At 46.7% G+C, this 15,457-nt stretch overlaps 1 protein-coding gene across 8 annotated transcripts in view; it reads right to left on the minus strand.

Annotated features, from left to right (window-relative positions):
* Positions 1 to 15,457, minus strand: part of LOC147030213 (uncharacterized) — a 296,012-nt gene that overhangs the window by 60,718 nt on the left and 219,837 nt on the right. For all 8 annotated transcript variants that reach the window (XM_085874046.1, XM_085874047.1, XM_085874044.1 and 5 more), the window contains 2 exons: positions 14,700 to 14,741; positions 7,949 to 8,074 (listed from right to left, as the gene is read on the minus strand). In XM_085874046.1, the coding sequence (XP_085730172.1) occupies positions 7,949 to 8,074; positions 14,700 to 14,741 (168 nt within the window). The remainder of the gene's footprint in view (positions 1 to 7,948; positions 8,075 to 14,699; positions 14,742 to 15,457) is intronic.

Genomic DNA, 15,457 nt, shown 5'->3' on the forward strand with positions numbered 1-15,457 from the left:
CTCTTCTGGACTTTGTCTCCTGCTGAATGACCGACTCCCCCCACCAATGTCTCCTGCTCTTCCTTTGCTCTAATTGGTTCGTCTGATCATACGCTTATGAAGGTCAACATCTCTCTCACCATTCTCAGAGAACAGACTCAGCACGGGCAAGTCTGCAGTTCACTCGGGAAAACTGGCAGGAAATGCAAGCAGCCATTGCACTTCAGGACTGGTCTCCTATATCTACAGCCCCTGATATTAATTCAGCCTGGGAATTCTTCCACAGGAACCTGCTCTCCCTTATACACAGAATAATCCCATCTCGTCTTCAATTATCGTACCTGTCTTACCGCCCATGGTACATGGAATCCTGTGGTGAGGCAGTTGCCTTGAAGCAACTTGGATTCTCCTCCTGGAAGGCAAATCCAACCGGAGGCAAACTCAGATCATGACACAAAACCTGCAACAGGTGTGTGTCCACTCTCAGGAGAGCCAGAAAACAACATCTGTCCAATCTCAAGAATGAACTTTCAAACTTGTCTCCCTCCTCAAAAAACTGGTGGCACCTTGTTAAGTCTCTCTCGTTTATGCTTCCCCTCCATCCCTTCCCTCTCCTCAAATAGCACCACAGCTGACTCTGCTCGTGAGAAGGTTGAATGCATCAATTCTGTATTTGCTTCCAAATCTTGTATCCTCATCCCCCCCTCTCTCTCTCTGCACCCATCCTGCACTCTGTCTTTGCACTGGAGAATATGGAGAAGTTTCTGGAAAATTTTGACTCCAATTCTGCAATGGGACCAGATGGTATCAGCTCATGTGTCCTAAAAATCTGCTCTGCTACTCTTCCACCTACTCATTCGGCCCTTTTCACCCAGTCATTTGCCCTACGTCATCTTCCATCTCCTTGGAAGTCACCCAACATCACTGCATTACATAAAAAAAATGTGCAAAAAATGGATCTGCTTGACTACAGACCAATTAGCCTACTTCCAATCATTGCAATTCACATAAAATCATTCCTTTTTACCAGTGACCTCTCAGATCATCAATTTGGATTCAGACCAAGTCACTCTACCTTGGACATACTGCTTCTCCTCTCTCAACAATCAATGGAGGACCTCAATGTCAGACATGAGATCATGGCCATCTCTCTGGACATATCTCGAGCTTTTGATACAGTCTGGCATCCTGCCTTGCTCTCCAAACTGTATCTAAGGCATCCAAGGTCCACTCTACACATGGTTTACTGACTTCCTCTACTCTCATAGCCAACGTGTGGCTCTCAACAGAACCCTTTCATCCCATCTCCATGTCAAGGCTGGAGTACCCTGAGGCAATGTTCTAAGCTCCATCCTATTCCTAATCTTTATCAATGATTTCTCAGACTCTGGAAAATCCCATTTATCTCTCTGCTAATGACTCCATCCTCTGCCATGACATTCCTCATCCTTCAGAGACAGTGGCCTCTTCCCTCTCTCCAGACCATCACAAAATTACAAATTGGTCAAACACCTGGAATATGTCTTTTAATCCTGAGAAATATGTCTGTATGTCTGTATGTCTGTCTGTCTGTCTGTCTGTCTGTCTGTCTGTCTGTCTGTCTGTCTGTCTGTCTGTCTGTCTGTCTGAATGTCTCTGCAGCTTGATGGAGGACTGCTCTCCCTTCTTAGCTGCTGCCCATGCCGCACCACCTTGCTTAGCTTCATGCCGTGGAAACCAAGGCCTCAATATCATCGGAGACTCCCGCAATAAAGCTGAGTATCGGCCGATCACTTTGCCATCGCCGACAGATCAGTGATATATCTGTGCCTTCTTCTGCCTCCTTTCTATGATTGCACTCTCTGCCTTCTCCATACTTTGTCCCCTCTCTCCCCCCTCTCCCCCGGTATCTTCAGGGCACTCAAGGTCCGCCAACAACCCCCTTCTGGTAAAATTACCAAAATCACAAATCCATGTCAGGTCAGGTTCGATCTGTGACCTGCTACAGGTACCATGTAAACCTGTACTAACCTGTTCCATGGTCGGGTTGTCGGCGACTAAACCGTCTCCCCCACCAGGTTTTCTGGTGAGGAGGGTGTTTGGATATGGACACCCAGCAGGATTAAAAACAAAACCTGTCAAAGGGCGGAGGAGCTCCTTGTGAGCCAACGGCCATCCATATCTAGTGCCCAACTGTGTCTGCGGACGTCCTCCTGCAGTTGGGTTACTTCTTATTAGGAGGTTGGTGGCAGGATTTGCACTCCAGCCACCGTAAAACGCTTCATTCCGCAAAACGCAAAAACGCAAAAAAATCTGAAAACCCACTCCGTGGGAGTACCTCCTGTGCAGCTTCCCTTCGCAGGGCAGCTCACCGGATGATGGGATTGGGGCAAAGCCTTCGGGACCCCCAATCTTTGATAGGAGGGAAACCACGGGGTAACATCCCTGGGTCAGATTGCGGGAGAGTGTGTCGGAGTGGTGCTGAGGTGTCGTCCACCAGACGGCGGTCTCCTTGGGTTAACCTGAGGCGGTCCCTTCGGGTGGGTGCCTGGAATGTCCTATCCCTAAGAGAGGATGATCACCTGTCTCTGTTATCATCTGAGCTCAAGCGTTTGGACATCGGGATTGCAGCTCTCTCTGAGGTTCGGAGACCGGATTGCGGCGAGATAATGGTGGGTGGTTACACCTACTATTGGTCTGGTCGCTCTGATGGTTACCATACCCAAGGAGTTGCTGTAGCTGTGGCCAATAAGCTGACCCCAATGATAATTGAGGTAACACCGGTCAACGAGCGTATTATGAGATTAAGGATTCGTCACTCCTTAGGTGTCATTTCCCTGGTCTCTATTTATGGTCCGACTGAGGCGAGTGATCTTACCGTGAAGGACACATTCTACGCCACACTCGAGTCTGTGGTTGATCAGTGCCCCAGACGAGATACACTTCTAGTCTTGGGGGATTTCAATGCATCGACTGGAACTGATAGGGATGGTTATGAGGTGTGTGTTGGTCCCCATGGGTCAGGAACTATGAACCAGAATAGCACTAAGTTCCTTGACTTTGCAAGAAGTCATGGACTTAGGGTGGCTGGTTCATGGTTTCAGCGCCCGCAAGCTCATCGCTGGACTTGGTATTCCAACGCTGGCGGTGTGGCAAAGGAGATTGACCATGTCCTCATTGACGGTCGTTGGAGGATGATCCAGAACTGCAGGGTCTACCGGAGTGCTCAGTTCCTCAATACTGACCACAGGCTTGTTGTAGCAACTCTAAAGCTGCACCTTAAATCCTGGAGAATGGTACCATCCCAGCCTAGGCTGGATGTTGCCAAGCTCAGGGATGAGAGAGTAGCTGAGGAGTTTGCGAACAGGCTGAGTGGACACTTGGGGGGTCTGGGTGCTTTAGGGGGTCCTGAAGAGTTGTGGAGCACCTTCAAGACCACCGTCCTTGATGTTGCCGGTGGATGCCTTGGAGTTCACCGCAGGGCAAAGAAGAATTTTGTCTCTCAAGGGACACTGGATACCATTGACCAGAGTCGCAGGGCCAGGCTGAATGGCAGAGCTGAGCTGTTCAGGGAGCTGAGGCGTAAAACTGTACGTGCACTGAGGGTGGACAAGGAGGCCTATGTGCGAGGAATCTGTGAGGGGGTAGAGCATCACCTGTGGACAGGTGATTCTCGTCCCGCTTACAGGGGAATTCGCGCATTACGTTCATCCAAGCCCATCCCTCGGAGCACTGCAGTTCGAGCAGAGAGTGGTAGGCTCTTGACAGAGGAGTCTGAAGTGAAGGCCCGCTGGGCCGGTTACTTTGAGCGGTTGTACCAGGCTGATCCCCCAGCTGTCGAGTTGGACGTCAAGGGTGTTACAATCCCTGTTGCTGACCCTCGAATCAACTGTGGTCCACCATCGCTTGTGGAAACACGGGCTGCGGTGAACCAGTTGAAACGGGGCAAAGCTCCAGGGATCTGTGGCATCCATGCTGAACTTCTCAAGGCTGGTGGAAATGCTGCACTCGTGTCGTTGCATGCAGTTTTGTGCTCTGCCTGGAACACAGGCATCATCCCAACTGACTGGAAGAGGGGCCTTGTTGTCCCTCTCTGGAAAGGGAAGGGTGATCGCCAAGACTGCAACAACTACCGAGGGGTGACGCTGCTCTCAGTGCCGGGCAAGGTCTTTGCTCGGATAATTCTTGATAGGGTTCGCCACCATCTGCTTGAGCACCAGCGTCCAGAGCAGTCAGGCTTTACACCAAAGAGGTCAACGATTGACCGTATCCTTGCTCTTCGTGTCCTCACTGAACGCAGACGAGAGTTTCGGCAGGGGCTGCTTGCAGCCTTTGTTGATCTCTGTAAAGCGTTCGATTCAGTGAATCGGGATGTCCTCTGGAGGATTCTTGGTCTTCGTGGGGTGCCACCAAAACTGATCGATCTGATGTCTGAACTCTACTCTGGTACTGAGAGTGCTGTGAAGTGTGGTGGTACCGCCTCTGACTTATTTCCAGTTGTTACTGGAGTTCGTCAGGGATGTGTACTTGCCCCCACACTTTTCAGCACTTGTATGGACTGGATTTTTGGGAGGATGTCGGAGAGATCAAGTTGCGGTGCATCGTTTGGCAATGTCAAGATCTCGGACCTTGATTTTGCAGATGATGCAGTCATCTTTGCGGAGACTTTAGACATCCTCTTGGGGGCCCTCGAGGTGCTGAATGAGGAGTCGGAGCCGTTGGGATTACGGATTTCTTGGGTCAAAACAAAGATCCAGGCTTTCGGTGACATCTTGGATGCTGCTGTCCTGTCTGTGTCTGTTTGTGGTGAGGATGTTGAGGTCGTGGATAGATTCACTTACCTTGGCAGTGATATTCATGTCTCCGCAGGTTGTGAGCCGGAGGTCAATAGACGTCTGGGTCGGGCCTGGGGAGTCATGGATTCACTGGATCATGGGGTGTGGCGCTGCCGGTACCTGTGCGGGAGGACGAAAGTCCGAGTCTTCAGGTCCTTGGTACTTCCAGTCTTGCTCTATGGGTGCGAGACTTGGACTTTGACCAAGGATCTGAGACGGAGACTTAATTCCTTTGGTACCAGGTCTCTTCGGAGAATCCTTGGCTATCGCTGGTCGGATTTTGTGTCCAACGAGCGGTTGCTGAGAGAGACTCGGATGAGATTTGTTACCTGCATAGTCCGTGAGCGTCAGCTGCGGCTGTATGGACATGTGGCTCGTTTTCCTGACGCTGATCCTGCTCACCAGATTCTCTCAGCGAGGGAGTCTCATGAGTGGAGGAGGCCAGTGGGCCGACCACGTGCCTCATGGTTGCAGCAGGTTGACCATCATCTCAAGGAGATGGGGATGGGCCTGGCATCTGCCTGGGGGATGGCCAGACGGAGGCCCCTGGAGTACCGGCGGAAAGTGGACGCAGCGACGCGCTGTTCTGGCACATGCTCCCATACCTGACCTGACAAATCACTGCTCACCTTCTCTCTTTCATTCCTTTTTTTCCCACACCTGTGGAACCAACTACCACACTTTCTTCAATCTCATTCTTCCCCCCACGTCTTCAAGACAGCTGTTCCCGACCATCTCAGATCATCTGCCATCCAAAACCATGATCTTTTCTCCACCCTTGTTAACCCCTTATTCAAGTCTATTCTTGTAATTCTCTATCAGTTTAACTGATCTTTCCATTGGAATTTTGTCCCATTCTCAGAGATATCTTCTATCTACAATAATAAATGTCAGTGTGTGCCAGTCAGTCAGTCAGTCAGTGTGTGTCTTCTCGATAACTACAAAAGCATGAAACCTCGTGGCCCCAAACTTTGCATGCATACTCAGGGAACTCCAAGGGAGTGCATGATGAAAATTCGGTAGTTTGGTAAATATAAACATCCCTTTTTAAAATAATTAGTCAATGGCTGACCTTTATGAAAGGCTTATTCTTGGCCAGCCCAACTGCACCTCGCAGGGGTCTTAGCGGCCATTTTGATTCGGCCAACTAAAAAAGCCAATTGCCTTGGAAACACAATGTACTCTCACAGACTAATTAAAGTGTATACTGTGAATATAATCGAACTATGATTTCGGATTTGACGATCAGATCTGGTGGACTAAATAAATGTCGAAATCTGGAGTGAAATCTGAAAACGTTAAGAAATTACTGATTTTGTATAACGAAGCGCATGAGCAGCAGGGTGATGCTTCTATCTTCTCCATATTTACACAAGGACATGTGAAATTGCCAAAGCATTCAACTTAATTTTTTTCTACTGTTCCGACAATTATATAGAGTGAAGAAAAGATTAACGAGTATGCCCGAAGTGTAACTGAGTGCAACAGAAACAATTTTAAGGCAGGCCAAAGCTCCTGCGGCACCGGCAGTGGGTGTGGCGACTGTGGCTCGGTTCTCCATGGGGAAATCTCCAGAGTTGGGGTAGGCAAAATATATTAGAGGATTAGAATGAGGAGAGCGAACTACAAGTTCAAGAGAGAATTGAAAAATGTTTTCAGTGCCGACAAAGCAAGGCATCCCCACTCCATGGCAGGATGGCCGAGAGGTTTACACACTTGCTCGAAGCTGTCTAGCCTGGGTTCGAATCTCAGCCCAGCTATAAACTGTCATCCTGGTGATTCACAGGCAGGGCGATTCATCGATGTGTGTGCTGTCCCTTAAACTGGGAGTGCCTTCTGCCGGCGTTAATCGGTGGACGTTAAAGATCCCTTTGCGGTGTCCTTCGCGAAGAGTAGGGGAGCTATCCACAGCATTCTGGCCAAATTCCAAATTACTGCTCTAACCTACCGGGGCACTACATCAGCAACACTGCCACCCTCTCAGTCAATGATGCCACCCACAGTCTTGTGCTGCACAGGAAAAAGAGATGACCAGACCCCTCTGTATAGTATTTTTTATTGTAATAATATTTTTAATTAATTTGCTGTTTGAAAAATTTCCATTCAATTGCGAAAATTTTAAAAACAGCCGATTTTAATCCGTATACCTACAAAGTTGGCTGACAACAAAGCAGGTTTTGGAGGGAAAGGACAGAGGGAAAGGGGTGGGCTGGTAGAAGGGATGGAAATGGTGGAGGTGGGAGGAAGGAGTGAGAAGAGGGAGGGAAAGGATGGAGGTTAGAGGAGCGAGGAGAAGGGGAAGGGGGATGGAGTCTGAAGGGAGGGGGGTGGGGTGGGAGTCTGGAGGGAGGGTGTGGGGTGAGAGGAGGTAGGGGATGGGGTGTGAGGATGCAGGAGAAGGGTGGGAGGGGGGACCTGGTATTGCCCAGTAATGCCGGGTACCTTTACTCGTAATTCAGATAATTGCTGCAAATGTTCTTAAGGTAGCTAACCTCCACAGATTTCTCCCACGACATGTTCAATGGGTTGAGGTCAGATGATTGAGAGGGTCTGTCAAGTACATGGAAATTGTTGAAATTCAAAAATACAATGATTGATGTATTTCGTGTGTTTGGGGCCATTTTAATGTTGGAAAAAGTGATTGGATTGCCACTGCTTTCGAGCTGAAGGAAGCGAGTGCTGCTTTAAGATATCTTCATATATAATGGTATCCATACAATCTTCTATAATGTGTGGCTGTTCAGATCCTCAACCACAAAAACAGCTCTGAGAAATTAATGATATATCATTCTATTACATGGAAACAACAGCAAATGACCTGATTTTTGCAAAGGATGTGCATACATTTGCCCACAAATGTCTGAGTATACTTTCAGGGTTTTATTTTTGTTAGTCAATGTAAAAGTAAGATAAAATAGCAGAGAACTCAAGCACTAATATAAAAGGGCTCAACATATTTTAACAGCAAGCATGTCATTTATCAGGACTAGGACTAACAAAACATGGAACCTTAATTTTCCTTTAGATTTTTCACTTTTCCATGTTCTGGTATGGGTCTATCAACATTGGTCTACACCAGTAAGCACAGAGGCCTTCTCTATGGGGTGAGACAAACTCTGATACTGTATGTTATCCGTTTAGTGTCTTCTACTCACTGGCACCATTGTTTGTCCAGAGCCAATTCCAGAAACTGGTCTCCCTAGTAGCCCTGGTTCACCACGTGGACCTGGAGGACCAGGAAGACCAGGAGAACCAGGAGGACCAGGAGGACCTTGCAGCAACTATAAAAAGAAATACAAGAGAAAGAGGCAATTATTTGCTTTATACTGAAAACAGTGGAATATAAAACAGGTGGACGTGGCCAGTGCAAATGAACAAGATCAGTATGTCGAAACAATCAATTGTAGAGAATGTGGATAGTGAATGTTTTTTCAAGGAAGGTTCTGTCCAAAATGCATTTTTAGCTTACCGATGCATGAGGGGTGAGTGTATTGTGGATTGCTATCGAGATGACATCACACCAGATAGAAAACATGAACAGGTGAGGAGGTATGCTAACCAACCGAGGAATGTTCTAGTTAACGTGATAGAGCAGGCCTAGTTGGTCAGCTCTTCGTTTCTCTCGCTGATGATTTTGATATCGGTCAAATTTAAAATACTTGTAAGTGGAATAAGTATTGAAATAGTTATTTGTTAAGATTTTGGTTGGTTTGTATCCCTTGATTTGACATTTCATGCCATTTTAGTCGCTACAGATCTATTTGCCAAAACAATGACATTAACAGCTGCTATAAGCCTGGACAAATGTTAAAACTGAACCAACAAAATCGAAGATCCAGGCACTTGATTAATATATTATTACTGACGATATTAATTTGTTCCTTTTCTTTTTCATCCCCACTTGCCCATTCCCCTTCTTGTTGTGTTTCATTCAGCTTGTGTGCAGCTTATTCACCCCCATGAGTCCTCCCCCTCCTCTTGATCACACTCTCACTTCTCCTCTGATGTTGGTATTTCCCCCTTTCCATTCTCCTCTAGCTCTTCCATGGCCTCAATCATGCAAACAAAAAAAAAAACCCTGTTTTAATTTTGTAAATTTTGCATCATCATCATAATCCTCATCTATCTATCCATCTCCATACATGATCCATCCATTCATCCATCCATGATCCATCTATTCATTGCCATCACCATATTTCTTCTTTCACATAATCTAAGCAGGTTCCCATAGACCAACCTACATTGCCTATATGCGTTCCTCTCTATTTTAGTTTTTAAAACCATTAACAATGACACTCAGGAACAGAGTAAATGGTGTCACATGACCGGCTGAATTTGAAGAGGCAATTCAACAGTGATTTGCTGAACAGAAATACTGATTTCTAAAGCACCACAAATGGCTATCAGACTCATTTGTATTTCCTACATGATATCTTGGAGGGTGGAATGCAAGTTTGTTGAGGATCTGGTTGGATGAATACCCCTGGATGGTTTACAATGAACATCTCAATGGTGTTTTTTTTGGTATTGCCTGTGTCCCTTTCTGTCGCAACCACAAGAACAAAGTTAGGATAGGTATGGGAGTATTCGCCAGAGCAGCGCGTCACTGCGTCCACTTTCCATCAGTACTCCAGGGGCCTCTGTCTAGCCATCCCCCAGGCAGATGCCTGGCCTATCCCCATCTCCTTGAGATTATGATTAACCTGCTGCAACCATGAGGCACACGGTCATCCTGTTGGCCATTTCCACTAACGAGGCTCCCTCGCTGAGAGAATCTGGTGAGCAGGATCAGCGTCAGGAAATCGAGCCACACGACCGTACAGTCACAGCTGACGCTAACGGACTATGCAGGTAACAAATCTCATATGAGTTTCTCTCAGCAACCGCTCATTGGACACAAAGTCTGACCAGCGATAGCCAAAGATTCTTTTAAGAGACCTGTACCGAAGGAGTTAAGTCTTCATCTCAGATCCTTTGTCAAAGTCCAAGTTTCACATCTGCAGAGCAAGACTGGAAGCACCAAGGACCTGAAGACTCAAACTCTCATCCTCCTGCATAGGTGGTGACAGCACCACACCCCATTATCCAGTGAATCCATGACTCCACAGGCCTGACCCAGATGTCAATTGACCTCCGACTCACAATTTCAGAGACATGAATATCACTGCGAAGGAAAGTGAATCTTTCCGTAACCTCAACATCCTCGAAATAAACAGGTACGGACAGGATATCAGCATCCAAGATGTCTTTGAAAGCGTGGATCTTTGTTTTGACCCAGGAAACCCGTAGTCGCAGTGGCTCCGATTCCTCATTCAGTGCCTCGAGGGACCCTACAAGGACACCCAGTGTTTCTGCAAAGATGATTGCATCATCTTCAAAATCAAGGTCAGAGATCTTGACATTCCCAAGCGATGTATCACAGCTTGATCTCTCTGAAATTTTCCCCAAAATCCAGTCAATGCAAGTGCTGAAGAGTGTGGGGGCCAGTACACACCCCTGATGAACTCCAGTAACAACTGAAAATAAGTCAGAAATGGAACCCCCACACCACACAACACTCTCAGTACCAGAGTAGAATACAGAAATCAGATCGATCAACTTTGGTGGCACCCCGCGAAGACTGAGAATCCTCCAGAGGGCATCTCAATTCACTGAATCAAATGCTTTACAGAGATCAACATAGGCTGCAAGCAGCACCTGCCAAAACTCTCGTCTGCGTTCGGTGAGGACCCGAAGGGCAAGGATACGGTCAATCGTTGACCTCTTTGGTGTAAAGCCCAACTGCACTGGACACTGGTGCTCAAGCAGATGGTGGCAAACCCTATCAAGAATTAACCGAGCAACAACGTTACCTGGCACTGAGAGCAGCATCACCCCTCGGTAGTTGTTGCAGTCCTGGCGATCACCCTCACCTTTCCAGAGAGGGACAATGAGGCTCCTTTTCCAGTCAGTTGTGATGATGCTATGCATAGCCTGATGACAGGTTGAGCACAGAACTGCTGAATGATGGATGATCACAACTGGATGATGACAGAGCACAGAACAGCAAGCAATGATACCATTGCAGCATTTCCACCAGCCTTGAGAAGTTCAGCATGGATGCTACAGATCCCTGGGGCTTTACCCCCTCTCAACTGGTTCACCGCAGCCTGTGTTCCCATAAATGAAGGCAGTTCACAGTTTATTGGAGGGTCAGCAATGGGGATAGTTATACCCATGATATTTAACTCAACAGCCAGTGGGTCGGCTTGGAACAGCCGCTCAAAAAAACTGGCCCAGCGTGCCCTCACTTCAGATTCCTCTGTCAAGATTCCACCACCCTCTGCTCTAACAGCAGCACACTGAGGGATGGGCTCGGAGGAACACAATGCACAAATTCCTTTGTAAGCAGGATGAGAATCACTTGTCCACAGGTGATGCTCTACAGTCTATCCCTTAAAAGATTCCTCGCACATATGCCTCCTTGTCTGCCCTCAGCGCCTCTACTGTTATGTGCCTCAGCTCTGCCATTAAGCCTGGTCCTGCGAGTCTGGTCAATGGTATTCAGTGTCCCTTGAGAGACAAAGTTCTTCTTCACCTTACGGTGAGTTGCAAGACATCCACCAGCAACATCAAGGATGGCAGTCTTGAAGGCACTCCACAACTCTTCAGGATTCTTCAGAGCACCCAGACCTGCCAAGTCCCCACTCAGCCTGTTCGCAAACTCCTCAGTAACCCTCTTATCCCTGAGCTTGTCCCTGAGCCCTGAGCTATGAGCTATGTCAACATCCCTGAGCGATGTCAACATCGAGCCGAGGCTGGGATGGTACCATTCTCCTCGATTTAAGTTGCAACCTCAGAGATGCTACAAGCCTGTGGTCAGTATTGAGTAATTGGGCACTCCGGTAGACCCTGCAGTGCTGAATCATCCTCCAGCGACCATCAATGAGCACATGGTTGATCTCCTTTGCCACACCGCCAGCATTGGAATATCAAGTCCAGTGATAAGCCTGTGGGTGCTGAAACCATGAACCAGTCACCCTATGTCCATGACTTCTTGCAAAGTCAAGGAACTTAGTGCTATTCTGGTTCACAGTCTCATAGCCATCCCTATCAATGCCAGTGGATGCATTGAAATTCCCCAAGACTGGAAGAGTATCTTGTCTGGGGCACTGATCAAATGCAGACTTGAGCATGGCATAGAATGCCTCCTTCAGAGTGTGATCACTCGCCTCAATCAGACCATATGAAGAGACCAGGGAAATGAAACCCAAGGAGTGTGAATCCATCCATCCATCCATTAGGACCATACTCTGTGCAGAGCGTTGGTGCTACCTAAGCAGTTGCCTTGGCTATTGGGCACAATCCTGGACAGGTCACCACTCCGACATAGGATACCAGCAAGCTGGCACTCATTTTGCCGACCTCAGAAATATGACAGGCAGAATCGACCCCACCTGGTATTAATTCAACAGCTGAGTGGGATTTGAACTCAGGGTCCTTGGATCCCAAGCCCACCATCCTCACCATTAAGTCAACCCCAGACAAATAGTGATGAATCATCAGTTTCATAATACGCTCGTTGACCGGTATTACCTCAATTACCATGGGAGTCAACTTGTTGAACAGAGCTACAGCAACTCCTTGAGCATGATAACCATCTGAGCAACAAGACCAGTAGTCGGTGTGACCACCCACCATGATCTCGGCACAATCCAGTCTCCAAACCTCAGTGAGTGCTGCAATACTGATGTTCAAGTGGTGGAGCTCAGATGATAGCAAAGACGGGTGATCATCTTCTCTTTGGGATAGGACATCGAGTCACCTGCCTGAAGGGACCTCCTCAGGCTAGCCCAAAGGAGACCACTGTCTGGTGGATGACACCTCAGCACCACGCTGACACACACTACCGCAATCCAACCTGGGAAGGTTACCCCATGATTTTCCTAACATCAAAGAGTGGGGTTCCAAAGGCTTTACCTCAATCCCATTATCCGCTGAGCTGCTCTGTGAAGGGCAGCTGTACCAGGAGATATTCCCAGGGAGTGGGTTTTCAATTTTCTTCACATTTTTCGTGTGTTTTGCAGAGTGAAGTGTTTTACGATGGCTGGAGTGCAAATCCTGCCCACCAACCTCCTAGGAAAGAGGTAACCCACTGCAGGAGGACATCCGCAGACACAGTTGGGCACCAGATATGGATGGCCGTTGGCTCACAAGGAGCTCCTCCGCCCTTTGTAAACCACCCATTCATTTTGTGGTACAAAATAATGGAAAAGTGCAAAGAACATGAAGTTGCTTCTTACCACCATGAGGCCATGCAGTTAGCAGATATCTTTGCTCAAAGCTTGGAAACCCTGAAACAACAATGAAACACTGATCGACAGGAGAGCAGCAAATATCCAATGGAACAGAGCTGTACTCAAGCCTGTGGCAGAGGAATGTCTCTTCTGCAGTGCATTGTGGAGACTCAGAGAGCATCAATACTCGAGGCAACCCAGACAGTTTATTGAGCCTTCTGAAATGGATTGCAAAATACATTGCTAATCCGAAAAAATCACCTGCAGGCTCCACAAATGAAGGGTGTTACATACATGCCACCACATCCACAGAATGAATCCTGGACGTCATGGCTGGACTTGTAATTCTGCATGGTATTGTCGAGGAGATTGAACAAGTGAAGTACTTCAGCATCATGGATTCATGGAAGATGAAGCGACATCCCATAAGGAAGAACAACTTGCCCTGTGCATTTGTTTTGTCAATGCAGAAAGTATTATTTCGGAAGTTTCTCAATTTCTCCAAAATTACAAGGATTACTGGGGAACATGTTACCAAAAACAGCACCCTTCCCCATCCCCCTCACCCCACTTCCCACCGTTTTCAAACCAACCTCCGGCCCTGCTATCGGAGTCACGTCAGGGTACCTTCAGCTTTCCAATGTTGAGAAGGCCATTTTGTTGATTGCAATTCCCATTCTACAAGCCTTCTTGTACCAGAAGTTGGAAGAAAGACAAGACTAGTGCAAGCTAGATGGGGCTGAATACTTCTAGATGCAAAACCCAGCGGCTGTCAATGTTCAGAATACAGAGTGGTTTGCTCGACTGGAAAAAAATATCAAACCTAGTGATTGTTTTTGCACCTTCATTCTATGAAATGCCATTAAATCTGATTATTACTTATTGAGTGTGTTTACTACGAAGAAATTGGGATCCCTCTTTCCCCCACCATTTACTAAAAAATGTGCTTTAACAGCTGAATAAGTTGGTTTCAGTAAAACAGAAAATGGAAAAGGTAAAAAGGATTAAAAAAAAGGACAAAAAAAAGGTAAAAAGGAAAAAAAAAGGAAAGTAAATTAGTGAATTCCAGATAAGTTAATAATATACTGGTGATTGACTGGGATTATGTGGATCAAGACACCTGCAGTAGGGAATTATTAAAAAAAAAGTGTGAAGAAGGTCACACAAACAGGAACCATCTATTTATGACGTACGCAAATTTGGCAGAATTGTTGATGTTGCCTATCCCCATCCATTACATCTCATCCATGCTCCTTCCCTCCATCACTTTAACCCCTACCCTGTTCCAACATTGTTTCCCTACTATCGCTCGCTCCCCCTCATCCCCATACTCATCTCTCTTTCCTGCCATCCTCTCACCCTCTGTTCCATATGTCAATTTTGATTTTTTTCAGTTTAGTCCTCTCCCACCCTACCCCACAACACCACCAGGACTTCCAGGATTCTGGGTGTACATAAAAAAATGATGCTCCATTAAACCATAAAAGTTGCCTTAACTCACATAAATTTCTGTCCAGCACAATCTTTGGTCCACTTAACTCTATGTTGTCCTAAGAAAAAGGTATTTTTTCCAAATGCAAGTTACATGATCATGACAGCAACAACAACAACCCAAAAGCAACAACAGTACCTTTTCATCAAGGTTTCCATCTCCAGATGTTTCATCTGTCAACTGCAAAAACAAAAATTTGAAATAAAAACCCAGCAACAATTACAGTCTTCCAACTGCACCGGCTTAGGAGCAATTTATGCAATAAAAAAAGGATAATTCTTGTGTTTTTGATGGTATTTTTTGCATTTAGAAAACTTAATAAAAGGAGAATATGATGTAACTCAAGGAAACGGGGCAAAGCATGTCATGGAGTTACACAATACTTGATTCGAGAGAGGATAAATTGTGCACAACTCCTGGCATGGTGTTCGTTTCTGGAGCAGTCACCACAACTTATGCCATAATCGTAGTCTTGTCGTGATTGGTGGGTCGTCCAAAACTTCAAACTCATCACAAGTGAGCACAAATATTTTGTCAACGCAGACCGACACTCGCCTTCACAGAGACAACCACAGATTTTAATGCTCTCCACATCATAATGGACTTCAACCTTGTTACCACCTTGAAAGAATAAAATAAAACTAATGAAAATTGAGGGGGTTGGGGGATGGGGAGGGACAAGGTCTTTGGAGCAATTGGGAAAGGCCCTTTCCATTAACCAGGCCAGAAGCCTTTGTGAGATGTATGAAAATTATACGTAGAGAGGTTTTCCTTGTTCTGGGTCTTTTCTTGCAGTTGCCTTGGTGTGAAGGTACATGTTGGTAGTTAGTTTACCAGCAAGGAAGCTTCACTGACACTCTGGGCAGGTTCATCAGGAAGTAGCAGTTTTTGTTCAT

The sequence above is a fragment of the Eptatretus burgeri genome, chromosome 3, assembly GCF_056783735.1.
Source record: "Eptatretus burgeri isolate ZD-2024b chromosome 3, Ebu_testis_v1, whole genome shotgun sequence".
Taxonomy (NCBI): Eukaryota; Metazoa; Chordata; class Myxini; order Myxiniformes; family Myxinidae; genus Eptatretus; species Eptatretus burgeri.